The sequence below is a fragment of the Pezoporus wallicus genome, unplaced genomic scaffold, assembly GCF_028554395.1.
Source record: "Pezoporus wallicus isolate ANWC-B61680 ecotype Strahan unplaced genomic scaffold, APGP_CSIRO_Pwel_v1 contig_749, whole genome shotgun sequence".
Taxonomy (NCBI): Eukaryota; Metazoa; Chordata; class Aves; order Psittaciformes; family Psittacidae; genus Pezoporus; species Pezoporus wallicus.
The window spans coordinates 694,353-721,777 of NW_026641327.1; the positions used below are offsets into that span (position 1 = coordinate 694,353).

Consider the following 27,425-nt stretch of genomic DNA (forward strand, 5'->3'; position numbering starts at 1 on the left):
TTGTTTCCTTATTAACTCTGCTCTAGTAGGAAACATGGATAAAATATGAGACCATCAGTATTTAAATAGCCAAGAAAAATCCAAAGGCGATCTGATACTTAGGGTTAAGAACAGACAATCAGAAATTCTTGACTGGAACCATGTGAGGGTTGTTGCGCGAGGTCCAGTGCTGAGACAGGGTTCAGGCTGTTCAAATAAATAACTGCAGGTAGGAACAGTAATTGTAGAATAGAATATAAAGGGAGAGTACATTAACTAAATTCATTGAAACATTGCCTGTCAGTAATTATTAGAGTAATAATAAATATTTGCATGATAGAACAGTAATTGAATCATTAATGAATACATTTCTATGTGATTAGTGCCTTCCAGCAAAACAAAAGTTCAAGAAATAAAAAAATATAAAATCAGCCAGGACCTTTTTCCTTGAAATACCTCTACTTTGAATATTTTGAGGACAAACCCATCAAAAATTTTGTTAAACACAGCTCTAGATTAAAAGAATACTGTATTCAAATACTGCTGTATAACGCCCATCAAGATAATGTGGGCGGATGCACCCAGTTTCCCAAAAGAGGCAAAGCCATTTTGAGCTCTCTTGGCTCTGTCCAAAGAAAAGAGAAAAACAAGTAAATCCTACTGGAAAGGTGAAAATAAACAAGAAAGGGTCTTGGATGGCAAAAGGAATGATATAAGCTTCCACATGCTGAAGCTGACAACCATATTGGCTCTGCCTTTTGGGCTTCCTGCTCTCTGATCAGTCTGGAAACCCTTAAATCTTGGCAGTGCAACACCTCCTTAATATCCCTGATCAATAAAGATCAAGGGACAAGATCTGATAGTATCTAATGGATTTACAGCTGAATTTTCCAAAGCAAATGAAAGCAAAGAGTTATAGCATCTTTGACCACATTAATCTGAAAGTACAAGCTTGCAAGACAGAAGTTCAGGAGTGAAAGCTCCTAATGAGCAGGGCACTACATATCATGAAGAAAAAGTGGCCATTTTCTGTAAAAAACTTTTAAAATTAATTTTAGTTTTTGAGGTAAATAAAGTTGCAGAATTCAATTGGTGAAATGTAAAGAAAAATATTGTCTGGGGGAAATAAACTGGAACATTCAGGTAAACTAGGAAACACTGAGCGGCTTTATACTGAGAATACTGAGCTGCTAGATTTCACTGTAGACAAACAGCGTGGGCTGAAGAACATGTTGCAATATTATACTCTCTAGATGAAGCCTATTACTGTGAAAAGGACAATTAATGTTAAAAATAAGATACTGATACTCTAGAGAGAGTTTATGACAGGAGCAATAAAATGCACAGATAGTATAAAAACAGACTGAGAGGTCTATGGGGAAAGCAGTCATACAGAGAAACCATGCAAGGCAAAGGCATTCTTTTTGTGGGTTTTTCTCTCTCCAGATAGGATTTAGCAGCTGAAAATAAGGGGGCAACACTAAGGCCACACTCTTCAGGGATATTAAGCTTCTGAACTACCTGACTGAGTGTCGCCTCTGAGCACTATCATCCACATGACGGGAGCAGCTGGGTGCTACCCACAGCATAGGGATACAGCTCTTGTGGCGCTGCTTAGATAAGTGCAAATTGGTACATGCTGTAATTATGTCTAGAGAGCATTTTGATTAAGCTTTACAGCAATTTCAAGCACACTTTGGAGGCATGCAGAACTTACCGGCAGGAAGCCTTCTGAGTGGAATAAATGAATTCACATTTTCCATGTATACAGTAGCCATTGAAGCTTTCTGAACAAGGTATGTGGTTTCCAATGTAAATGTCTTCTCTTTGATCGCTGGCATCTTGAAAAGAAATATACATAAATAATTATAAATGTCTGTATGATATTCATTAAAAAATCTCAACCAAGAAAAGCATAACCTTAAAAACTTGCACCAAATAGAGGAACACAGAATAATAAAGCAAAAGCTTAAGGGGTGAAGTTTCAGAGGCACCTAGAGATTTGCTAGAATGTACTGCACTGAAAAATGATCCTCAGAGACATCTAAATATGCTTCTTATGTCAGGTTTCTTGAAAGGAGAAAAGTATTCATGACAGAATCAAGCCAATGGAGGAAGATCAGCAGAAGCTTTGTCAGTGGCATTGGGACAAAGAGCTAATACAGAGAGCAATCTCCCATCCCTAAACAGAGGAAAGAAATCCTGAAGGGTTAGAAAGAATCTGAACCACATTTTATTATTACTGGGCAGAAAACAACTCCATAAAGCCTAGATCTGACTGGTACCACTGGTCACTATAGCTGAAATAAAACACACTACAACACCGGTCTTCCTCAGAGAAATGGTTTTATGGAGAGGGAACTCAGCACAGCTCAGCACAGGAAGGCAGTCCCTTCTGTGCCAACATCTTTCATGCTTCTGTGTTGTTACTAAAACTATCTAAAGCTGCATATATTTTCAACCATTCTTTCCCCAAAATTTTTCTATAAAAATGTCCTAAACACTTGGTAATTCATAAAGAATTCTCTATAGAGCAGGGATCTAAAGATGTGAGTGTAATTGTGGAATATGTTCATTTCCATAGCAATAGACTATAGCATCACAAGTACAAGATTATAATGAACTGCAGGTGCCAAGCAAAAAGGGACTTTGAAGAAGAAATCTTATACAATTGCAGATACTTGAAATAACACTAGCAAGAAAGAGCTGCTGGTTTAGGTCTTCACTGAACATCTTCTGAAATGCTTTCTAATTTTTTCTAGGAGAAAAAGAAAATCTATTAGAGGTTTTAGACATAAGGAAGTCTGTTGGTTCAGGCTGTGCTTCAAAGATACGGAAGACTTGATAAAAGGGAAGAACATTGCCTGACATTGACAAGATGTCCACCATTGCCCTGATGCAATAGACTATGTTGTGGCATGTCTAAGAGGAGAAAAGTGGGGATGTCTCATCCCAAAACTGTTGCCTCCCTCCTCCAAGCAGTAATTACTGTCATATTTGGTCCCGATCCAAGGCTAATAACAAGCTACGTACAATTATAGATCATAGAACAGTTAGAGTTGGAAAGCCCTACCATGGGCACGGGTGCCTCACACTAGATCATGTTACCCAAGGCTCTGTCCAACTTGGCCTTACTCTGTTCATATAGCTGTGCCATGCACGTTTTAATGCACGCACTAATGCAGAATGGGAGGCCCAGTGAAAGATGCGACCCCTAAAAGGTGGGATGGCCATGGCCACCCAAGTCAGAGGCAAAACTTGTTAAATGTAGGAGGTGATTCCTAGTGTAAAACAGACATTTACCCACCTATTGATGGGAATCCTTTTTTAGTCTGAGAGGCCTACAAGACTGCTTCATAGCTTCAAAGTGAAAGGTTTAACTGGTATAGGAGCCATGAAAGAGTGACCAGATATATTAGTTCAGATCCTTCACCAGAAGAAGGAAGAGGCATGCACAACACCTGAAACCCTGATTCTCGTGTTGGTACTACGAAACCAGCAAGCCAGCTGAATCTAGGAAAAGAGACTTTACTGATGTAACTTTAGTAAGCCGCTTGCACTGCGGGAGGGGGAGACTGCCACGGCTGCGGTTCTAGAGACTAGGAGGTGTTAAGCATTCAAAGAACAGGCTTTAACAAGAGTAACCCAAAGGAATTTAAAGCAAAAGCAAACAGAAGTGTGGACTATTCTCTTGTACTGGAAGAAAAAGTAATTCAAAGCCAGCTTTCACTATCTCGAGAGACACGACTGCTGCATTGAAAAATTTCAAAACACTATTTCTGCACAAGGCATATTCCCTCTGTGCACATCATTTGACAAAATTGAGACTGCACAAGCTGTACACATTAATAATAATAATTATATACAAAGTTTTTTCCACTAACTAGATTTCAAGAGCGATTTATACGCAATGAATAAAAGGCTGTAACTTCTTCTGAATAGGAACCAAAAGTGGTGTTTCATTACATCACATAATAAGATGTATACTGCATTTGGTGCCTTTTATGCCTTCAAAATGTAAGTGAAAATTGACATTAAACCATTCCAAATGGTACATCATATGGAATGAAAATAAGAGACTTTGTGAAAAAAGAAAAATATACGGAGCTTTTTGGAAATGAATGGCTTTTCAAGAAGAGTGAAAGGAATGTCGAATGTCATGGTAGGATGGCTTTACTCTGAGATGCCATGAGAAGGCAAAACAAGCATAATGACAGTAAAAAATAAAGACCAGAGCTAACAGAGAGGATACTCACCCCTCACAACAAAGCATGTATTAAGACTGGCACTGAGGAGAAACAACAAGCTATCAGCATCAGTGATTCCTTCCTGTGCAGAATGGAAGCATCCCATTTGAAGATTGGACCCTCTTTTCAGGGGCCCAAATTAGGGAAGTCATCACAAGATTAAAGAGCTTAGTACAAGCTTCAGACTATTATCCATTTGTGCTCTTTCACATGGGTACTGATGATGTAGCAGTAAAAAGTCTGAGGTCAATCAAAAGACATTTCAGAGCCCTGGGAAGAATGCTGAAATATTTAGGAGCAGAGGCAGCGTTTTCCTTAATCCTCCCAACAATGAGGGGAGACTTTGGAAGAAACAGGTGAGCCCAGGATAGCAATACCTGGCTCCAGGACTGGTTCTTGCACCAGAACTTTGGGTTTTTAGACCATGACAGAGCCTTTGAGACACAGGCTCCTGATAGGATCCACCTGCCCTGAAGAGGAAAATGCAACTTTGGGCATACGCTGGAGGAACTGATTGTGAGAGCTTTAAATTAGAATCAGAGGGGAAAGGGAATAACAGCAGCATTGCAGTAGATAAGCCAAGGGTTGGCATGACATCGCCTAGGGCGGCAATACTACTGGGAATATTTGTACTGCTCCTGCGTGCACAGAGGTCTCAGGAACATACCTGAAATGCTTGTACACCAACACTCGTAATATGAGAAACAAGCAGGATAAACTGGAAGTGCTGATTAGTTCCCAGAACTGATGTAATTGGTGTCAGTGAGTCTTGGTGGAAGGAATCCCATGACTGAGTGCTGGGATGGAGGAAGGCTACATGCTGTTCAGGAGGGATAGGCAAGGCAGGTGAGGTGGAGGTGTCACGCTGTATGTAAGGAAAAGGTTTGACTGTGCAGCCCTTACAGTTAGTGTTGATGTGGTTGAGAGCCCCTGGGTGAGGGGTGGGGGGACCAAAACCAAGGAGATGTTGTAGTGGGTGTCTGTGGACTGAAAGGGTTGGAAGGAATGTGCTATGAGGATTGGTTAAGGACTCTGGGCTTGTCTGGTTTGGAGAAAAGTAGGCTGAGGGGCAACCCCATTGCTCTCTACAGCTTCCTGAGGAGGGGAAGTGGAAAGGGAGGTGCTGGTCTCTTCTCACTGGTATCCAGGGACAGAATATGTGGGAATGGTTCAAAGCTGTGCTGGCGAGCTTTAGACTGGACTTTAGGAAGCATTCCTTCACAGAGAGGGTGCTCAAACACTGGAACAAGAGTCCTAAAGTGGTAGTTGATGTTCCAGGCCTGCCAGTGCTTTAAGTTAAGAGGCATTTGGATGATGCCCTTAACAGCATGCTTTAGCTTGGTCAGTCCTGAATTTGTCAGGCTGATTAGATGATTGCTGTAGGTCCCTTCTAACTGAAATAATTCTATTCTATTCTGTTCTGTTCTAACAGTGCCATTATTTGTGAGAAAAGGGGAGAAAAGGTTAAGACCTATGCAGATCTGCCTTTTGTCAGTAACTTGAAAAAGACAGAGGCATTTTTTTCCTGGACAACCATACTTTGAGCAAGAGTCATGACATGCAGAAGCATATATTTTTGTTCTGAGAATGTACCTAACACATGGGCTACTACCAGGTAAAATAACAGAGTAGAAAGTGAAACTCTGCCCTATTTCATTTATACTAAGGTTATTAAAGGTAAGGTAAGGTTCATACAGGTAAAACATTTTTAAGCAGTGTCAGTCAGCATATTAGTTTACTGAAAAATATTTTGAAATAACCTAACAAATACAGAATCTGCTTTTTTTTTTCCCCAGAAGTTAACACAAAAGATGGGGTCACAGGAGGGAGGCTTATGTCATTGCATCAGGAATGTCAGCTTGGTGTCTTCCAATAATTTTCACAGCACTTGTGGGGAGTCTAAGCCTAGGACCACTGCATAGGATGCTGAGCAGCTGAGCATCTTAGATGAATACAGCAGGCAAAACTCACAAAAAATCCTGCACATCTTCTTTCCAGCCTTGCAACCCGCTGTAAGAAAGAAGCTGTTAACAGCTCTGTCTCAGTTACAGAAATCAAAGCTGTAAGGCAGACAAGAAGGGACCTGTGTGCTGTTTTCCAGTCTTGTGAAACTGTAATCAAACAACACAGTTAGCACAGTACCTTTCACCTCTGGCCGATACTGCATGCCATCCTCTTTCTTTCCAGCAGCGTTCGTGTCATCTGTTTCTAGATAAATACATGCATTGATAGCTATTAGGAAAGGCTTATTTCCAGACCACTACATTGAGAAGCCAGAATAGCAGTCAAAGAATTATTTAAATTGCAGCAAAACTGGACACATTCCCACATTGTTCCTCCCATAAAACCTGCGCACCAGGTCAGTAACCCACTGTCCAGACCAAGACTTGGCACACCTTAAGCTGTAGGCTTTGAACTACAGCTTTTCTGTGGTATGGGCCTAGGTTATTTTGGTGACAGTCTGCTTTTGGTTTTGGAATTGTCCAAGCTGGACAACTGGCAAAGAGATGGTGGAAAGCTGTTATTCCCATGAGAAAGTCCTAACTGCAACATCCCAGAACTGAAGAGTCATGCACATGACTAACTATAAGGCAGTAGACCAGAGGGAGTCAGTGGATCATTCCAACATGGGAAAAAGAAAGGGGTATTTGTGCAATCAGGGCCAACTTGACTTACCTTGGAAGCACATTGTAAAGCCCACAGCAGCAAGAGGGAACATTTCCCTTCCACTGGTATTCCTTTTGCTCTCATAATTCTTACCACCCCCTCATGTAAGACACATTGGACTATCACTTAGATCCTCGTAAGAGCTTTCCTTGTCTTTCCAGGTAACAGCAGCCAAAGAAAGGTAATGTAAACACAGCACGTATATATGTAGTGCAAACATACCTCTGTGTCAGAAACTCTAAAATACAGGCAGGAGTTCGCTGATAACTGGATCAGTGACTTCTGATCAAAAATGGAAACAGGAGAGCTGTACCAAACTCACTTATGTCGCAACTTACATTGACCATAAAACCAAAATTAAGCATACCTGAACAGTGTCCAAGATGCCTGATGTCGATCTGCTCTTGTCTCAGACACGATGCTTCTCTAACAAAGCATGGATTGTTATAGGAACTTCCATCAGAAGCACATACAGGATTAAAACTGTATCCACTGCAGTCTATATTACATACACACCTGTTAATTCAAACATACAGCAAAACAAAATTGACATCCAGCAAACAAGAATTAAGTTATGTTGAATCCTTATCAAACACTAGCTCATACACTAATGCCAGGGGAGAAGAGCGTGCTGCATGAGGACACTGAAGAATCTGTTGATGTCTCAGGCTTCTAAGCAGAAGGTACAAAATCATGAATCAGTGCTTCAGTGTGCTTTTTAATAATGCATTGATGTTTCTCATCATTTTACTGTGATATCAATCTCATTGATTAACACCTGAAAATTGATAACACATTGCTAGGAAGATTTACTACATTAATATAACAGTTTGTGATGCTTGTTCTCAAAACCAGATGAATATTCTATTTTTGGGGGTCGTCAGGATCCCTGAGAGGGAAACAGACAGAAAAGGATTCCCATTTCTGTTAATCAGTAACAAGATATTTTCTATTTCAGAGGTTGTGCAGAATCAATATGCTCAGTTAAGTGTGTCATTTCAACATTTCATTTACACCTTTGAAAGTTAACAGTGGGGGCTTTTATGTTGTATTTAAAACAGGATTATGCTATCTGAATTATTTTATACTGCATCCAATTGACACTTCAGTTGTTTTAGATGTGGCATTTCCCATAAAATTTGTATCTAGGGTTTTAAAATGAAAGTAGGAAAAATGAAGACCTAGCATGTAGCTGGTTCCTAACCTCACAAATGTAGGGCAGCCGAAGACGTAGGTAGGGCTGTGACTTACCTGTGTTCAGTTAGACAGCTTTGTTACCCCAGCAAAAAGGCCTGAAACTGTACGGGTATGAATGTCACAGGAAACCTTTACAGCTGTCAAATCCCCAGCCCCCTTGTTTTAATCAATATTTTACTTTTTAACTGAACCTCTGTGTTTGAATGACAGTTTCTCTGTGTGTTTCACCTTGCTCTGTAAGCTCTGCTCTGCCTGGGAAAAGTAAAAAGCTTGGCTGCAGAACTTGGGCCAAGGTGGGTAGCACGTCCAGTGCTCAGTTGAGCTCCTCTTGATGCTGTGAGAGCAAGAAGAGCTGCTATACATCCCCTGAGGAGGTGCCAGTGGGTACATGATCCTCTCCTTACCAGAAAGCTCTGCATTACAGGGCACATGGTCTGACTTCTAGAAGCTGCTGCTAGCTTCATCACAATTCACTGTTATAAAACACGGGGTGGGAAAAAAAAACCCTGAGCTACCAATTTGCCAAGGTTTTTATGTTCTTTCCAGCTGTTCCAGGTACAATCAAACTATTAAATAGATGTATGTGTGTCTCAAGTCAGTAACAGATCTTGCAGTAGGACCCAATTCCATGCTGCAGAAGCACTGAAGATGGCCAGTGTACCTTTCACTCTTTATCCACCAGCAGCTTTTGCTGCCAAAATTTACAGCTGCTAATTTTGCCAGTAATATTTCATGCCTGTGAACTTCAGGTTGTTGCTAGACAAAAGAACACCTCTAGTACAAGCCGGTTTTTAAGTGCACCTAATGGCACTGCCCCAGTATTAAGTCTCTGTACCTCTTAGTGACCCACCTCAAAGCACTCATGAAGCCGCTAAATATCAATATGATGAACATATGATATTTTTTCTTACTAGAAATGGTAATGGTTGCAAACTTTAGACCCAGGAAAGGAAGGACTCTTTTGTCTACGTGCTCCCGCATGATTTTAAGCCTAATAAGCCTAATGAGGACTTTAACGGGATTTACTATATGCAACTAAAAGGCTCAGCAGTTGTGCACATTTATTGACACACAAGAGCAGACAGCTAGTCCTAATTCGTATGACACTGGCTATGTGCTTACAGATACCTTCGCACAGCCTTAAAGCTCAGGAACCACCACTGCCTGAATGCACCCCTCCTTGTCACATTGGTATAGGTATCTCTAGGCTGATTCCATCTGTATTTCTGTGTTCAAACTGCACTAAATCTGCCTGTAGTCACCATCCAAGGTCTGTAGCACTGCAATTACTGTTGGGATTTGTCATCCCTCGTGACAAATAAGGTGAGTTTTGAAAGTATTTTTTTCTTCCTTTTGGTGACGTTACAGGCAAGAGTTGAAACTGCTTAGAAGCTGCATACATTTGCGTGATTCGCTGTGTTTAGATTTAGCATCTAATCTTAAATGTTTACTTTCTTAGCATTGCCAAATGCTTGCTTTGGGGTAGTTGTGAATTCCTGACCCTTTTTCTGACAAACGCTCTCAGTCTTAGTTCCAAGAATCTTTTCAACGTACAAAAATTTTTCATATTTTAAAATTTACTTCTAAAGGCAGGAAAATGGTAACAAAAAACAACACCAGAAACTACAAAAGGAGAACCTGTGACACTTCTGTAAGTGCTGGGGCAGCATGAAGCAGCTGAAGCCCACTGACCAGCTGCAACAGCCTTGCAGGACAGACCTGGTGACTGCCAGGGCTGGGAGTAAATGAAATGCCAGCCTGCTGCCAGTCTGGATGCTGGGATTTGCTGGAGGCTTGCAAGCACACCAAATCCCCACTGGGGCCCTGCTGGCACTACAGACCACCAGCAGCTGGCAGCCATATGTGCTTTCCACCCACAGGCTAGATGAGGCTCGCCAGCTGGACTGACCCATCCAACCAGTGGAATACGTGCCTGCTGCCCACCCGTACCCATGCTGCCCGCACACATGCTCCCCAGGCACTGACCGCCCTTCCCTATGGGAGATGGGGTGGATGGTCCTGTGCCTACCTCACTGTGGCTGTTACCAGCTGTTGCTGACCACAAAACCAACTGTGCTGCTGGGGCATCCCCTGGCATTTGTGTCCCTGATCTCCAGCATCTGCCCCCTCTTCCAGGATCCACACCATCCTCCTTCCAGGCACCCTTCTTCTGTCCAAGGGCGCAGCCTTTCAGGACACCTCTCCAGAGCCCAGGCCCTTGGTTTGTGGTCTATCTGCAGAAGTCCAACTTCCCAGCTGCTGAATCTGTCTCATGCCTCTTTATTAACTGGACATATCAGGATGTGACACTTTTGCTTAGCCCAGGCATTAACCAGAATTTACAACCAGTCTATGTTTATTGCAGCTCCTGAGTTCAAAAGTTCAATTTCAGATGCTCTCTTCCAGCATGGCATCTAATTGTCTGCCTGAAGCCATTAGCTACTTCTTTGCCTAAGGCCATAACACCAAATGGTACATCTGGCCGTCACCTGGCCATTAAGGTACTGGTGTAGATGCTTTGACAGAGCTGTCTGGCATGTAAAAGTGGGTGGTTTATGTACACGATGAGATAATGAACAGTTGAACTGGACTGATGTACCTAAACAAATTGAAACTATTGTGCTTTGTTATTCCAACAGAAAAGTCTGAAGCCTTCCAGAGGACCGAAAGGGAATGACTTAAGATGAGAACACGGCTGTGACATGATGCCCTGATGCAGAGTCTCCATAGATGCAGTAGGGTGGCAGAGAGGGAGCCAGGAGCACGTGTTAGAAACCTGTACCCATTAGAGAGTCCATATGGGGTGCAGTGACATTGTCCTTGCTCATAGCTGGTTGGTACTACTCCCAAAATACAGCCAGGCCTGCAGGAAGTGCCAAATCGAGAGACAAGAGCAGTGAAATGCAGGGAGTGCTGTTCTCAATAGAAAACATGAAACAAACATGTTTTTAACTGCTCAGTGTTTGCGAAGGAAGGTAAAACTGTGGGAGAGCAAGTTGCTGCTCTGATGCTGCACATCAAGCACATTGAAATTGGTGGCTGGGTGCCTGCAAAAGGACAGGACCACCACCACAGACTGTAATGAAAAGGCAGCTCAGGAAAGTATTGGAAGATCTCCAAATGAACCCACTATGAAATGCTAAAAACGTGTTCCATCATCTGAAGACAGAGAGCCACAGAGAGCAAACAACAGCTTGATACTGAGGAGATGACAGAAAATACATCCTTCTGAGAGGAACCACATCCCCCACCAATGAGTCTGAGTCCTGCAGCCAGGCAGAAGTCAAAGGCCAAGGCTAAAAAAGCACAGTCCGTGGGGCTGAACCATCCCACAGACTGTACAAGCAGCACACAAAGCATGGGAGAAGACGCAGCAGACAGTGTTAATGAGCTAAAAGCAGGGCCTCAAAGGGCAGAAATCTTATCTGGGCTTTTGCAGGCAGGAGAAGCTGTGTGAGGTGCCATGAACTGTGGGCTTTGTTTTTCTTCACAGCTGAAGACTGAAACTGGACAGAGAATTGAAGCCACAGGTTGTAATCTTTTCCTTTCATGCTGGCAAGAGATCACAAAGACAGCAGAGGACAATACAGAGAGCTGCTGGGGAAGGGAGGGCAGGAAAAACTCAAGATCATGAAAGGGGACAGGGATATGTAGGAGGGGCACCCAGAGAGGAGAGAGTAGACCCTAACTGTGAAATTCTGATATCCCACCTTTTAAGCACTTCTTACTTCTGCCTTAGCTCCCACCAGCACTGTGCCCATGTACAGCAGTCCACAACAGCAGTGCCACATGCAGTTTCCCAAGCTTGGCTATGAGCACTGTCCAGCATGACTTGTGCAGAATGACTGATGAATGGCAGCTCTGCCCCAAGGCTGGACTCCTCCATCCACCAGTCTGATACAGGCGCTAGCCTGAAAACCTAGCTTCAGGGCAAAGGGATGCAAAGGTTTTGATCATATTTCTAAATTCACATGCCCAGCATAAAAATATTAGGTTATACAATTAGAGATATTTAATTAGAGGCAGCCAAAGCTTTAGCCCCATCCCTCAGGCAAATGCTCTGACAGGTATGTTTATTCCTTGGGAGTGACTCCCAAGATCAGGAAGGATCTTGGGAAAGAAACCCAGAACAATGGAAATTTTCAAAGAGAAAGTAATCCTTTTGAAAGCTTGCAAAATAAAAATGCCAGAATACTTTTAAACATCATAGTGTATTTCTCATGGCTCTCAATTATTTACTCCTGCTATTTGGAATAACCTCCAGGAAGACCTGCCTTAAGTCCAGCAGTGGTGCCAGCATAAATTGTTGTGTGACAAACATGGCAGGACACCTGCTTGGTGTCCTGTGAAAATAAAGAATCATAGAATAGCTAGGGCTGGAAATCATCAAGTTCCAGCCCTAGCTGATGCCTTCAGCCTGATGTGTGGCTGCTCAGCACAACCTTCAGAAGAAAAGAGCTGGCCACTTAAGAAAATGTCAGCTAACAGAATCATGTACTAACAATGCCTTGAAGTGCTTGATGTTTCACAACAGAAAGAAGTGAATGAATGCTTCAAGTTTTTGCTGTAACAGCTTGCTGTAAAAGTCACATTGGAATAAAAAGAGTCAGAGCACTACAGGAGGCTTTTTTTCACAATAACATTCCTACTGGTTTTAACCAAAGGTATTGAAACAGGTAGTAAATCCAAGTTGATGTCTTGCTAGAGAGGGCTGCTGCTCAGTGTCCTCAAACAAATCTTTTCTCTTGCTTAGCCCTGGAACATCAACAAGACATATTCAGGTGTTTTTCTGATGTACTAGAAAAAACTTTAATTTTGTCTCCTGTCACCAGAGCTTTGACATCCTATGAAAAAGGCACCAGCTTGTTGTGACAATGTGCTTTTAGAAGTTGCGTGTGTATCGTTCGTTCATCAACACCATTAGTTAAACAGAAGAGCGTTTTAACTTCAGGAAAGTACAAAGTGCTATAATTAAACCAAACAAAATTTCTAGGTGGTTTTAATAAATACGGAATGAGAATGTACAACTCATTTATTAGGGGCTACTAGGTGTAACAAAGAAAACGTGTTTAGTAAAATGATGTGACACATCTGAAATGAGCTTAGGCTGTATGAACACTTGCTGCTATCAGTAAATTAATTAGATCCCCAGAGATCAGAACACATTTCAAGGCTCTTTTTTGTTTTCAGGCTTCAAGGTGTACGTGGTTTGTTGGAAGTTCTGTGTGCTTAAAAACCATGGTAGATTCAAAGAAAAGAGAGAAAAAAGAGAAAGGAAAAGCATTACAGACTTGTGGAGTGGGCTTGGCTGCTAAGAGACTAATGTTTCCAACCAGCAGAACAAGCTGCTGCATTTGTGCCCATCTGGGATTTGCTCACAAATGTATTTTTCTGGTTTGTCCTGACAGAGTGCTGCTTGCTGCCCCTTCCCAATAGCCAACTGCAATAGTAAGCTTTCGCAGGTACTCATCTGTTTATTGGCACATCTTGCTTACAAATGTAAAATGGAAGCACTAGAATAAAACAAAGCGTGTGAAATGCACACAGATGGATAAGGGTATGCTTGAAGGAATAAATCTAGGTGAACTGAAATAGCAGAGGTGTTGCAATTGCAGTTAAGAAGATAACCATGTCAAATGAAGGATTATCTTTCATTTTATGTTTCTTCCCTTGTGTGCAATTCTTTCCAGATGAAGCCTGAACTAAGAAAATCTGGATTTCAAAGTGATTTTTCTACCTATTTGTCTAGAGCTGAATCTTCATGAGGTTTTTTCGGCATCTTTTTTCAAATCCCTTTATAGCACACACAAAAAAGAAAGAATAGATTTCAATTCTACAAACTTTTCTGTGCCCTGCTTGAACACCCTCTTGGCCTTCACTTCCACCCAGCAATGCAGAAGACCCTTTAAATGCCATAAGCTTCAGCTACTTTCCTTCTTGTCCTTGAATTTCATGGAATGGCTTGCTCTGACCACTGTAGAAATTCAGTCCTTTCCTGCAGTGAGCTTCTAGCAGCGTATGTGGTGAACCGCTGCTTGCTCTCACAAGAGCAACCTAACCCTCCCTCCACCCTTGAATAACAGAAACCTTCAAAGACTTGGCACACACTGCTGCAAAGATCATTAAAAATAGACATTAAAAAAACCCCAAGCCTGGATAATTATCCACCTAGGATCAATTCATTTTCTTAATAGTCAGTATAATGAAAAGACCATTATACTATTCCTTTAATATCAGGATTTCCTGTAGCTCAGTTTTACATTATTCAGTAATCCCATGACACAATCCTAAATCCCTTGTTTAGGTTCATTTCCTCTATTGTTTGTGACTGTGTGTTTTGTTTTACACACAGATACTTAGGACTTTTTCTCTGCTGGACCAGAAAGCTGTGAATTGCATTTACACAGGATTAAGACACCCTTCATTATGAATACCTGCATACAATATCAAACCCTAAAAGGCCAGAAAAAGAAAGGTTGGCAATGGCAGATGAGTAAGAAAGTGTTCAAAAGAGGCAAGTATAAGCCAGTATGCCATACTTCTAACAGAACATATCTTTCTCTGGAAGAAAAATCAGATAGACTGGGGTTTTAAAATGTCTATATTGGTATTTCTAAGTGTTAATACACTTCTGGATTTCTGGTTTGGCCATTGTGAAAACAGACACTATGTAACTAACAGGCCACTTGAATCTATATATTGCTGTTACACATTTTCTTTCCAAGGCAGATCTTGTAAAATGCTAACCTCAAAAGGTCTACTTAAGGATCAGTTGTCAATCTTTCCTGAAAATCTACATTATGAGTCAAAACAGATCTTTGACAGCACAGTACACATTAAAAAAAGACTGAATGTGCTCAGAATCTCATTTCCGTATTTCACCTGTTAAAAGCGAAAATGTAGGGAAAACTGAGAACATGACACATTTGAACCTTTACAGTGAGGTTATTTTTATTTTAAGTTAATGATTTCCTTATCAAAGGCACCCCCCCCCCCCCCCCCCCCCCCCCCCCCCCCGCCCAAAAAAACCCAAAAAAAAAAAAGGAGAAAAATTCTGTTTTAAACTAAAAGTAATGAAATTTATTCCACCCATTTAGGGACTAAGGGAAAGGAAGGTTGTTACTGAGCATAAGATGGAGGGCAAGATGACCATTCAAGTAGGGCTTTGACAAGGTGGAGCAATCTCCTGAAGGCTGAAGATGCAGGGAAAGCCACATGACAGACTAGGGGAGGACTGGCAGGGGAGCAGTTCTGCAGCAAAGGACCTGAGGGTCCAGGGGAACAGCAGGCTTGGGCCCTGCATTACAGGAGGGCTGCCAGCAGAGCAAGGTATATGACTGTTGTCCTTCACCCTGCACTCGTCAGGTCCTGTCTGGTGCACTCTGTCCAGTTTTGGCACTCCCCAGTAACAACAAGTACTTTGAGAAACTGGAGAGGGTCTGGTGGTGAGCCACTGTGATGGGTAAATGGCTGGAGCATGTGATGCATAAGGAATGGCTAGGGGCAATGGGCTTGTTCAGCCTGGAGAAGAGGAGGCTAAGGAGGTGACTGCTGTCAGCAACAACCCAGGAGCGGTTATGAAGACAGAGAAAGGTTTTTCTCAGATGTGCACAGTAGAGGGGCAAAAGATAACAGCTGCAGCTCATGGGGAGAGAAATCCTGATTGAACAGAAGGAAATCATTCCTCAAATAATAAGCACCCTGAACAGATGCCCAGATGTCCAATCTCTCTTCATGGAGATGGTCAGGGCTTTCCCGCAGAAGCCCTTGAGTCACCTAAGCAAACTACCCCGGCTGCAATGCAGGGACAAAGCCTAGACCCAAAAACCTCCTAGAGATCCCTTCCAACCTGCTTTATTCTATGGTTCGTGATTTCATTCTGGGTATTATTTTCCTGAACTTACAACATACATCAAAATGTTTTTCAAAGCAACATTCCTTCTGACAATTGTTAGATATTGGAACGTTTTTTTTATTTGGGTATTCAGCAGTGCTTTGGCATGCAAGAGGAAAGGGACACACCACATAACACAGTGCAAGAGCAGAGGATATAACTCCTCATAACAAATACTACTTTTTATACTGGAAAGATGTTTCACATTGCAAGAAAAAAATGTGGGCTGAAACCACTATTCTTCAGTTGATTTAGTATGTTTTAAATGTTAATGTTAAAATACTATAAATATTTATTGTATATTATAAATGTAATAAATATATTCTTTATATTTAATAGAAAAGTATTAAAATGTTTTCTTTTGGTATGTGTAAGAAGAAACTTGTGGAAAAAAGACCACATAGTAGTAAGAAGCCTTAAAAAACTTATGGAAATCAGGATCATTTGAAAATTGAAGTCTTTTATAAAGAAATATGCATACTTATGAGCCCACCTTTTTAATCACAATACAAAATAGTTTATATTATCAGTTTCTTCGCCAGTGCTGCAGGTGGCTATTGGAAAATAATAATAACAATAAAAGTTATTCATCTCTCCAAAGACTGTAAATAAATAGCAATTTCAGTTTCAAACATAAGCAATAAACTGAGCTATTGTGTTGCTTAGAAGCTTTATAAAGATTACACTGAACATTATTTATCTGAGCTCTTTAAAAATTTACTTGGAGTCCTTAATAGGTACAATAGTATTACAAGTATTTATATACACTGCTTTCATTGAAGAAAGAGTTCATTTAAGTGTTACATTGATGAGAACAATTTTACAACCACATCTGTTTCCATTTGTTCTGCATTCATACTGTATTATATTAAGTGTTTCAATATTATCGGTATACTATCTTTTGATTGTGTACTGATAGGATGATCTGTTTATCTACAACTGAAAAGTCAAGTGCATGCTAAGAAAAGACTGCAGCCTGAATACTCCAGAGTATATCAACAGCAGACCATATGTATTTGGGTAGGTGCAGTCCCTATCAGCTCTAGGTGGCCCCAGCTTTGTGCTGCCACCTCCATCTCCACTTCTCAACCTGACTGCATTTCCAATTAAAAATTCCAGCAGAAAACACACAACCACTCTTGTGCTACCTACATCTCCAGGTTTCTGGCCAGTTTCCCACATAGAAGTTTGAATTTACCAACTTCTCATTTACTTTTTCACTCCCCTGCTACGTTTTGTACCAAATCATTCCACGATTCTATGATTATACATGATACGTTGCCTTCTCAACAGAGGTTCTGGCCAGAAAGGCATTTTGATGGGCAGGGTAGAAAGGGAGGTACTGAATGAGCTATCTCAGGCTTTTCCCATGATGTATACAATCAGTGATTCACTTTTGTTGCTAAAGGGGAAAAAAATCCCCCATGGTTAAATCCCTGTGAAACCTGTTGTCTGCATCCTGTTACCACAGACTTACAGAAAATCACTCTACAGATAATATGCCATAGTACATGTTTATGCAACTTAAGACTAGCAGTGCGTCTACAAGTGATTTTCTATGCTCTTGAAAAGCCTGTCCTGCCCATAAACTAACAACTTTTTAAAGTGCTTATAAGTTGTAGGAGAGAAGAATAAAAGGAGAAATCTATTTCCGTCATTTTTCCTCAACCTCTTTCCTTTTTGCATTTATATGAAGAAGCAATGTACTGATTTGCATACAGTCGAACATCAGCTTTCCATTTTCAGTATGGTATGCTGTTTACGACAACCATCTCCTCAGGCTTTATTTCGTTGTCTCAATCAGTCCACTTAAACTCGACTGATTTTTTTTTGCAGAGGCAGTGGAAATTATAAAGTTGTTTATATTTTTTTTCATTCAATTTACTATGCATTGTAAGCATTTCTGGTTTAGATAGATGATGCTTCTGAGAAATCAAACAAAATGAAGATACAAATCTAAAACTTTGTGAAAAGCCTGAATTCTTCCAACTATGTGTGATCTTGCATAATAAAAGCATATGTAGCAACTTTGATCAGAGACAGCCATAATGCTTTAATGCCAAACATGAAAACTAAAAATCTGCAACTTTTTCCAAAGGAAAAATACAATTTAAGAGCAACCAAAAAATAACATCACTAACTTGTAATATGGGGTGCATCTAAGCTGTGTACAACTGACCTTGTTTAAATTTGCTTTTAAAGATCACCACAGAACCACGGAATGATTTAGGCTTGAAGGAACGTGTAGAGGTCATCTAGTCCAAGTCTCTGCTCAAAGCTGGCTCAGGAATATATCTGATCAAGTTCAGAACATCTGCATGGCTGGAAACTTCACTGCCTCACCAAACACTGTGTTTCAGTGCCAGACCACCCTCATGGTGGAAACCTTTTCCATTATGTCAGATCAGCATTTCCCATGCTCTGACATGTGTCTGTCATCCCTCGCACTATCACTGTCCTCTTCTGAGAAGAAAGGACTTGCTTAGACATGTGCAAATCCAATATAAAAATCAGGAAATGCCAAGTAGTCTTGCTCCTACTTTCTTGTCGCAAGAAACATCCTACAGTATTCAGGTACCATCATTTTTTGCATAGGACTCCCACATCTCTCCAGGCCCAAAAGACGAACTACAGTCCATATGGAATAGACCTGTATTTAGCAGGATCATTCTGTTATTAGGGGAAATTCTGCCTATTCTGTGCTCTAGGCTGTTGTGGCTGGCCTGTTGAAAGCCCGTTTACCTCAAACCACTTGACATTTTGTGGCACAAAAGCCTCCCCTTCCACCAACTGATTAATCATTTTATCCATAATTTAGATTTATTCATAAAACAGGCGTATAGATTCCATTCTGCTTCTCAAGAGCACTTGGAACAGAAGGATCTGGTGTTTATAAGGTCTTAGACTGCATGGCTTGGAAAAGGATGAAAATAATGCATAATTGTATATTTACTGTAAGTGTTAGTATCTCATTAATATGGATTGAGACTGTCTACTGCACATTAGCAGACAGTTCAACTAACTCATTCAGTTACTATCATGAAGCAAAATCCTTTTAAAGTGCCTTCTGTAATCATGTGAATCACTTTATGAAGTCTTAACATCACAAAGTGCAGGCGTTACCCAGGCCTAAGAGGTTTACTTGAACGGAACTAAAGGTTCTTTTTGTTTGTGATTCAGTAGACTTTACCTCACTATTCAAAACAGCTACAGTGGCCATTCTCATGCTTGAAAAGGAAGATAAAAAACAGAATATTTTTATGAAACCAGGGTGTGGGTGTGATTTGCTAGAACTAAGGGTGATAGTGCTTGCAATATGCTGCAAAATTGGGTTAAATAATAATATGAGCCTAGCAATGTTTATACAAGTCTGATGAAAGGTACTTGCACTGCCAATAATTGTATGTCATGATATAATTTTATGACTTTGAAAACATGTTGAAGCCCAGCAGGAAAGGAAGTAAAAATAAGACGTAAAAAGCATTTTAAGGGGTGCTCTATAAAATGTCCCCAAAAGAAGATTTCAATTCCATCTTGTTTCTGCCAGGTAAATAACTGTTTTAATTTTAGGAAAAGAAGAAGCCAACTCCTAACTTCTACTCAAGCAAGTCTGTGACTTTCTATGTGACTTGTCAAAATCAGCGTTGTGAAGGCAATCCATTTTAACAGAGCCCAATTCAAATCTAAGTCTAAACAGACGGTGAATATCACTAAAGCCTATTATAATGGTCAAAGATACTGGAACAAATAAAATGAGATTAAATTATTTAGGATGGAAATCTGACAAAATTGAAAGAAATGATCTGACAGATTGTGACCAACCCTCATGGGAACATTTTCTAACTTTTGAGTATTTCCTACATAAAAATTTTTGTTTTCACCAATTTTTTAAAAGAGGACTAATTAAAGAAATCTTAGAGGCAAAAGAGCACTCTCTTCCTGTTGCCAAGAAGACGAAGCATGGCTTCATTTTATGTGAGTACAATGTAGGGAATAAATCTTCCACTCTCCTTAACTTTATTCTAAATCATAGATACTACATAGCCACAGGAATGTAAATTCCACAAGTACAGAATGAACAGGCAAGCTTTTACTGAAATTGAATGCTTCAGGATTTATCTTCAAAGCCAACAGCACATCTCAGTGCATATAACAAACAGATCTATATCGATTTTGCCAGTCATAAATTGAACAGACCAAAGCAGTATTGCAGAAAATTATTAGCATTATAAAAAACAGCTACAGCTCATTTGTCTCTCCAGAAAAGAGCAAGCCTACTTTGGTACTGTGACATTTCCTGAAATGTGAAGTATTCATGAGTACTATTACCATTTTGGTTTCCTTTGTATGCTATGATTTAATCTTGAATACACACCTTGAATATTAGTGCTAAGCTGCTTTACAGCCTGAGACGCCTTCATGCTGATATCCTGTAATAAAATCTTGTGCAATTAAGACATATTTCAACATGAAACGGATTCCAGCTGGAAGACAGAAGCTTCCCCCAATTAGCGATGTGCAGGCACTGTTACTCTGAGATGTTGTTCCCTCCATGCACACAAAAATGTACCATTTGCACTTCTCTCAAAACACCTTCACACACTGCCTCTGTAGCTGTGACCCCAATACCTGGCATCAGCCCAGAAACTAGTTAAGCTTCTTCCATACTGGTGACCACTCCCAGGAAAATAGCTGTGGGAAAACAAAGCCCCATCAATTAGATGGGACTTCTTTTACCTCTCAACAAACCTCAATACCCTCACAGGGATGTCTAATTGAGCCCTTTCCTCCCTGATGTCTCTGGCCCTTCTGGCAGCCACACAGAGCCTGGACAGCCACATACTCTAATCATCAAGCATCCTGAGTAGGGAAATTTAGTGCATCTGCTTCTGCATTCTGGATTGGTTTTAGTATCTGCTTGTTTCTTAAACACTTGTTTTGAGCTCTGACAACAACTGGTATTTTTCACCAGTTTTTCCTTGGGTGCATCTAAGAGCTCAAGTGGCACAGTGAGGGTGGAAGCAGTGACTGGCTCAGGTCACAAGTTCAACTTGATGTTTAGGTTCAAGCTTTTCACTGATAGAAACAACTGCCTGTAGTACTTTATGAACAAGTAGAACACAGAGAAAAACAAATCCTAGGGATGAATTAAACCTGTTCGGTTTGTGTTTTGCTTTTTGTTGTTGCCAGGTTAAAACAGATCAAGGTCCTTTGTTTGAAAAAAAAATTCGATAAAGATTTTCCAATATACCTCTTTGTTGTTTTCCTCCTTTACCATGCAGCTGCAAATGGTTTGCTCTTTACAGACACACAACAAACACGTTATTATTGGACATCAATAAAGCTTCAATTAAGAATAACAAATACAGTGAAGAATGATCGTGTACTTTTCCTTTTCTTTAACATTTCCCCCCACTTTTTTTCACTGATGTTGTTAAGGAAAACTTACTACTTACCCAACATTTTCTGCATCCTCGTCACACTCAGCCCTATATTTGCAAACTCCACATTTTGAGTGTTTTCTCTGAACTTCTGTCCCAGATCCTTCATACTCTACAATAAATATGACATTGTTAACAGAAAGCATGACTTTCATATTAAGCTCTGATATTGCTTACCTAAATCCATTTGCCTTCAGGTATACTGTCAACATGCAGATATTATACAGTGAAGCTATTAACCTTAATAGTGCTCCCTTTTCAAAATCAGGCAATTGGAGGGTGGTAAAACTGTACCAATGACAAGAAAGCATCCCTGAAAACACTAATGCTTCATTGATTGACTCATTTCAATTTATTTGTATTTATTCTTGCTCCACCAGACACACAACTGGCATTGACATGTGTCCTAGTCACATGTACTCTTTATTGGCACTGATAATATAGAAACCCTGCGCCTTTTAATGTCCTTGAATATTAGATAGTGGGGATTTAATGCTATTTTCCTTGACAGTCTTTAAGTGCAGATATCCTTACTGCAATCCTGAATGCAAGGTTACTGCTTGCATTTTTTCTACTTTCTGATTCCAAATGATGAGATTAGACTGTGCTCATATATATATATGCTGTGGTATATTTTCCAGATTAATCTGTTCAGTTGTACAGGATAAAAGAAAAAAGTCATCTTAACAAGAAACTCATGGAAATGCCACATATCCTAACAAGTAAAACTAGTATCTCAAATATGCTGATCCTAAAAATATCTGCACCAATCTTACTGTTGACATGTACAAAAAAACTCTTCACCAAGTAAAAGAGAAATAAACTATACTCTTATTGTTTCACTACCATTAGTCACGCCTCTTTTTTATTTTAACAAGGTGATAAAGGAGAACTGTACATCTGAGCAGAAGGAGAAAACCCACAGAAATCTGCAGAGGGAGTCAAGAAGCATTTAACATATCGCGGTATCGTGGTGGCTTACAGCTGACTACACAAGGCTGTCAGGTGGACAGAGATCAAAGTGATCATTTTTCTCATAGCAGCTTAGCAGCTTTGTGTGCTTCAGCAACAGCAAATCAAACACTACCAATTGAACAGCTGCATTTACATTCTTTAGATCCACACCAGTCCTTCCTAATTTTCCTGGATCTTGGCTGAAGGGAGTCTCTCCCTCCTACCTGTGAGCCTGTGCTTACATGAAGAATAGTGCAAGTGAGACTCTCAAATTAACTTTTGTCTAAAGCATGCTGTACATTTTTCTATCACTACTCTTATTAAGTTGCAGTAGAGGTCATTTGCTTTTATCTTTACGAATGTACGTCTTACTCGAATTTTCCTTCTTTCTAGATACCACATTCCTATGCCTCAGTTTGGCATCCTAAAGTGTCTTTTAGTGTCAGATTTCACTTTTTCATGCCAGTAAATGATTCCCTACAGTTTGAGTAAGTTAAACGAATTGCACTGCTCATGACTTTCATTCATGGTATTTCTACTTCTTTTGCTGTTTTTATGCCCCTCAACACCCTTCCCCAACATGTTAGCACCCTCCAGAACAACAGATACAAGAGCTGGACACATTGCTCCAGGAGAGTTGTCATAAAACCTAACTGCCATCTATGATATTCTTTAGGTAAAACATGTTAACAACCATTTTTCTGCACTGACCATTATTATTCGCCTTCACCTTATTCCCCAATGAGTCCTTTTCAGGCTGATCAGTCAGTAGGAGAGAGGGTGCTATTGAGGAAAAATTGCCTATATCCTAGACTCCCTACGTATAACCCTGTCCTCAGACATTAAGATCCCCCCTGCTTATGCATACTGTTAGCTCAGTGACCTGTTTTCTGTCATCCAGACCAAATCAGTACTGACTGTTTTGCTCCAAGGTCACCAGTGGAAGGGGTTACAAGGCCAAGGACAGTCCCTTGAAACACACTCATTCTATAATGGTTCCGTAACATTTAACAATCATATAACAATGTATTGATTTGCAATGTTTTCCCCCCTCAGATGTGCACTGTGTGGATGTTGTACATTCCAGTTACTTAGACTTGTATGAGAGATTGCCTTCCACTAAGAAAGGTTATGGTTTTGAGGTGGTACACTTACACAAAATTTTCAGTTGTACAAATGTCTGTTGTGGAAAAATAGGTTTAAGGAAAAGGTAAATTTCTCAATAAAGTTTTTCCATGTGCCCATGATGACTGGAATTACATATTTTTCCCTCCCTTAATTCTGTACTCAGTTGATTCTTCTGCCTTCTATTCCACTGCTTTTCTTCTGATGGATGCCAGTATGAAAGGCTGTAGCCCTCCCGATCATCACATTTATCTTTTCTCAGAATATTTGTACGTTATTTCTTATAATTCAGCTGAAGAAAAAGAGACCAAAGTAGTCACTGTTAGCTCAAAGAATTCTTTACTACCCATTTTTAAAGCTTTTCAGCCAGATCCGCTGGTTACAAAATACCTGACTTCAACAGTTGGTGCTTAATAACCTTTTGCAGTACTGCTAGCATGGAAAATATTTCATCATATCTTATATATGCTATCTGACTTGACTACAAAACAACCCAAGTGCACTTTCACTGCACTATTAGCATTTCAATTCTGTAATGGAGCAAACGAAGCAATACATACACACACACGCTCATGCACATCGCTCCCTCATGGGCTTTAGTTCTGCTCCTTGTGAATGCCCCGACACCTTTTATTTTTCATAAACAATAGTCCGCAACTACTTGATCATTGTTTTTATATACTATTCAGTGTAAATCTCTCTCTCCCTTCTCACCCCCTAAAATTGCTTTCTCTACCTTTTAAAGTTAATTTTGTTTTAGAAAAAGTGTGGCCTTCCTTTCTTGATCGGAACTTGCTGGGCCTCATTTATAGAGTTATTTACATGTACTGTACTTTGCATATAATAAATATGTGCAAGTCAAGAACACCTGCACCTTAGGTATAAATAATTTACACCTGTCAGGATGAGGTGTAACACAGATGAATGTGTATTGATGCAACATTTCCAAGTTAGGTGATAGTCATCTATAATTTTCAGAAGCTTCTTTCATTACTAGCTGCATCATGTTTTAGTAGTAGCAGCATCCAACACTGTGTATAATTTAGACTGAATAGAGTTTTCCCACCAATACAGAATAGATGAATACTGTTTTTCAGCCTGAATTGGTAGCAGACATTTTCCATACCCAGTTTGTGTTCTGTTAAAAGAAGTTAACCCATTAAAAGAAGTTAACCCATTAATATTTGAGAGCATAAGTTTCTTTGCTGCAAATGTCTCCAAATAGACAATGATAGATTGTCCCTTTCTTCTCCTTTCTCCCCCACATTTGATTGTTCCTAAATAGGTTACAGCCATTAATTTTAATATTCAAATCAATCAGATCTTCCCAGAAGGTTTCAGTAATATCAATTAGGTCAAAATATGCTCCTAAATGAGAAATTTAAGCTCCTCTTGTTTATTAAGCATGCTTCTAATATTGATGTATAGATGATTACGGAATTTTTTCTCGCCACTTTAGTTGGAATCTTGATTAATTATGTTCTTTGACATCTTAATTTCACAATGAGTGAAAGCTCATTTTCCCTCTCTTTTCAGCTTCCTTTTGTGTTTCAGGGCAGTACTTCATTAATGCCATGTCCTCCAAAAGAAGCAAGGCACAAGGATGGTATCTGTGACTCCCAGTTGTCTCTCTGAGCTGCAGTGATCCCTAACACTTCTCAAGTTATTATTCCTCTGCAGAATATGGCCGGTTATATCTTAGGAGCCACAGGGTAGGAACCTGCAAACAGGCAGTAGCTCTAGAGGAATTGGCAAGCAGTAAATTGCTTCCCTCAGCAACTCATCTGCATGTTCCTGCAATGGTAATATGGCTTGGTTTCCACTGAAGGCTTTCGATCAGGCTTGAAGCAAAGGCATCAGTCTGTGTCAAACTGAAGTCTGTTCTGCCCCAGGGCATGGCCTGGAAAGGGAGTTCCACTGCATGTATGTATTAATCACTATTCACAGTGAAGCAAGGGGAGCTTGTCAAGAGCTGCCGCTATTAGGTAGCCATGTACAGATGGAATAATGATTCCTTTGTCTGGGAAAGCCCCTCTGAAAATCAATTCCTATCTGTTTTGGAAGTATAGTGAATTTTGCTGCGCCTTATGGGAGCAGCTAATCTCAAAAGGTTTTAGAAAAAGAGAAGGGCCACAGCAAATCCCCTTCTGCACCCTAAAGTGCAGAACACACCACCCCCTGTGATCAGACTGTGATTCCCTCAGCACAGCTAGCACTGGAAATTCCTCTCAAAACACCACAGTCCACAGCATCACTTATTACAGGCTGCAGCTCACTGAACATTTTAATGACTTACTCTCTCTTCCATTAATATTTAGGGCAACATTAATGACACACTTAAAACGGAGATTGTCCCCGTAATTTGACACAAAGCTGCAAACTTGCTCTTTTGTCTATAAGTATGTGTTTAAAGCAAGAGCAACAACTACTCTTAGTTATGCCAAATCTGTGGTGATAACTTGAATTATCTTGACCATGCTGACGGATTGTATTCAAAAGTAATATTTACCACTGTGGAAGCTCTCTTACCCAACTACCCAGGTGGCTGAGAAGTGAAGCCTGGCTTGGTACAGCCAGAGATCCATAACTGGCTGAAAGATACTTTCCCTATGCAGTATAGACAACAGACTACAGCTGTGAGCATGTTCCAATGAAGATACCAGCCTTTGAAGTTTGCCTTTGCAAGAAGGGGTATTAGAGGTCTAACACAAGGATGCCTAGTCTACTTATGACTGAGGTACCTGGAGGAGGGGAGTTTGACACTTGATGCCCCAGCCAAGGTGATATATTTGCCCAGTGATTATGATAACATGTGTACTTCTAAGAAAAGGACTTGCAGATGTGCACTGTAAGACTCCCTATGACCCCTACCCTTATTATGTGTAAGGTATTTTACACATCTGACAACTTCAATTTTGCTTCTATGCACGTGACACCGTGGATAATGGTGCAGGAAGCCTGCATATCATGACAGCTGGATCAGCTTTTACACAAAAAACCTGAATACCCATTCACTCCACTGCCCTGTTTCAGGTGCAGCTAACTCATTTTTCTCCAAAGGAAGTCATGACAACTTCAGAATAACCACCAGGGAAATTATGCATGAGTAGATGATGGTGCAAAATGGAAGACAAGAAAGTCGCCAGATGCCAAAGAGGGTGCCCCACAATTTCACAAATGCCTAACACTGTTCTGCAGGCCCTATTCAGGCTGCATGAGATGAACCTGCCTTCATTTGGGATCTGTCATCCTGCACAAGAGGAATCTGCCCTTCTGTGCCCTTCACTCAGGCATCTTTCCAAGCAAGTTCAAGCCTCTCTGAAAACCCTGCTCAGAATAAGTTTTCACCAACAGAAGGCCTAAATATCCAGGTCCTTTTCCTCTGCCTTGCTGAACCTTTGGTGAAAACACACTAGCTGTTGCAAGTTTTAGTTCAGTGTTAATTTTACCTACAGGGAGCAGGATCTCAACAGGAATAAATAGGGCTATTTGAAGCTAAAGTGATACTCAGTGACAAGCCACATGACAGAATCAGCACTTAAATCTCTCTAAGTCGCATGCCATTATAGAAATACGCTGAAAGACGTGATGTTACCTCCTATCCAGAGTGTTAATCTCCATTAAATTTCTGCAGTCTTATTAAAATACATTAAAACAAATCAGTAGCATTATTACAAATTAAAATAAAAAATATTTGAGGTTCTAAACTGTGTCTGTTTATACCACCCTGACTGTGCGACAATTACTGGATAAGTGTTGTCCCCTGTGAGGGAAGGAACAGATGGCAGCCTGCTAAAAAGCACATACTGTATATCAATTTATTAATTACTAAATGCAATCTGCTAGACATTCATCACAAGATACTTTAGCTATTAAATTTCAGAGGGATTAGAAATTCAAAACAAATTATTTTAATAATAA

General features: G+C 40.3%; 2 protein-coding genes across 2 annotated transcripts in view; one reads left to right on the forward strand and one right to left on the reverse strand.

Moving 5' to 3' along the window:
* Nucleotides 1-27,425, forward strand: part of LOC130606589 (dynein axonemal heavy chain 5-like) — a 459,050-nt gene that overhangs the window by 181,234 nt on the left and 250,391 nt on the right. The window lies entirely within an intron of this gene.
* TMEFF1 (transmembrane protein with EGF like and two follistatin like domains 1) overlaps nucleotides 1-27,425 on the reverse strand; it is a 119,868-nt gene that overhangs the window by 5,267 nt on the left and 87,176 nt on the right. Inside the window, exons 5-8 of the mRNA XM_057423094.1 lie at nucleotides 21,441-21,537; nucleotides 7,261-7,409; nucleotides 6,369-6,434; nucleotides 1,697-1,820 (exon numbers count right to left, since the gene is read on the reverse strand). Of these exons, the coding sequence (XP_057279077.1) occupies nucleotides 1,697-1,820; nucleotides 6,369-6,434; nucleotides 7,261-7,409; nucleotides 21,441-21,537 (436 nt within the window). The remainder of the gene's footprint in view (nucleotides 1-1,696; nucleotides 1,821-6,368; nucleotides 6,435-7,260; nucleotides 7,410-21,440; nucleotides 21,538-27,425) is intronic.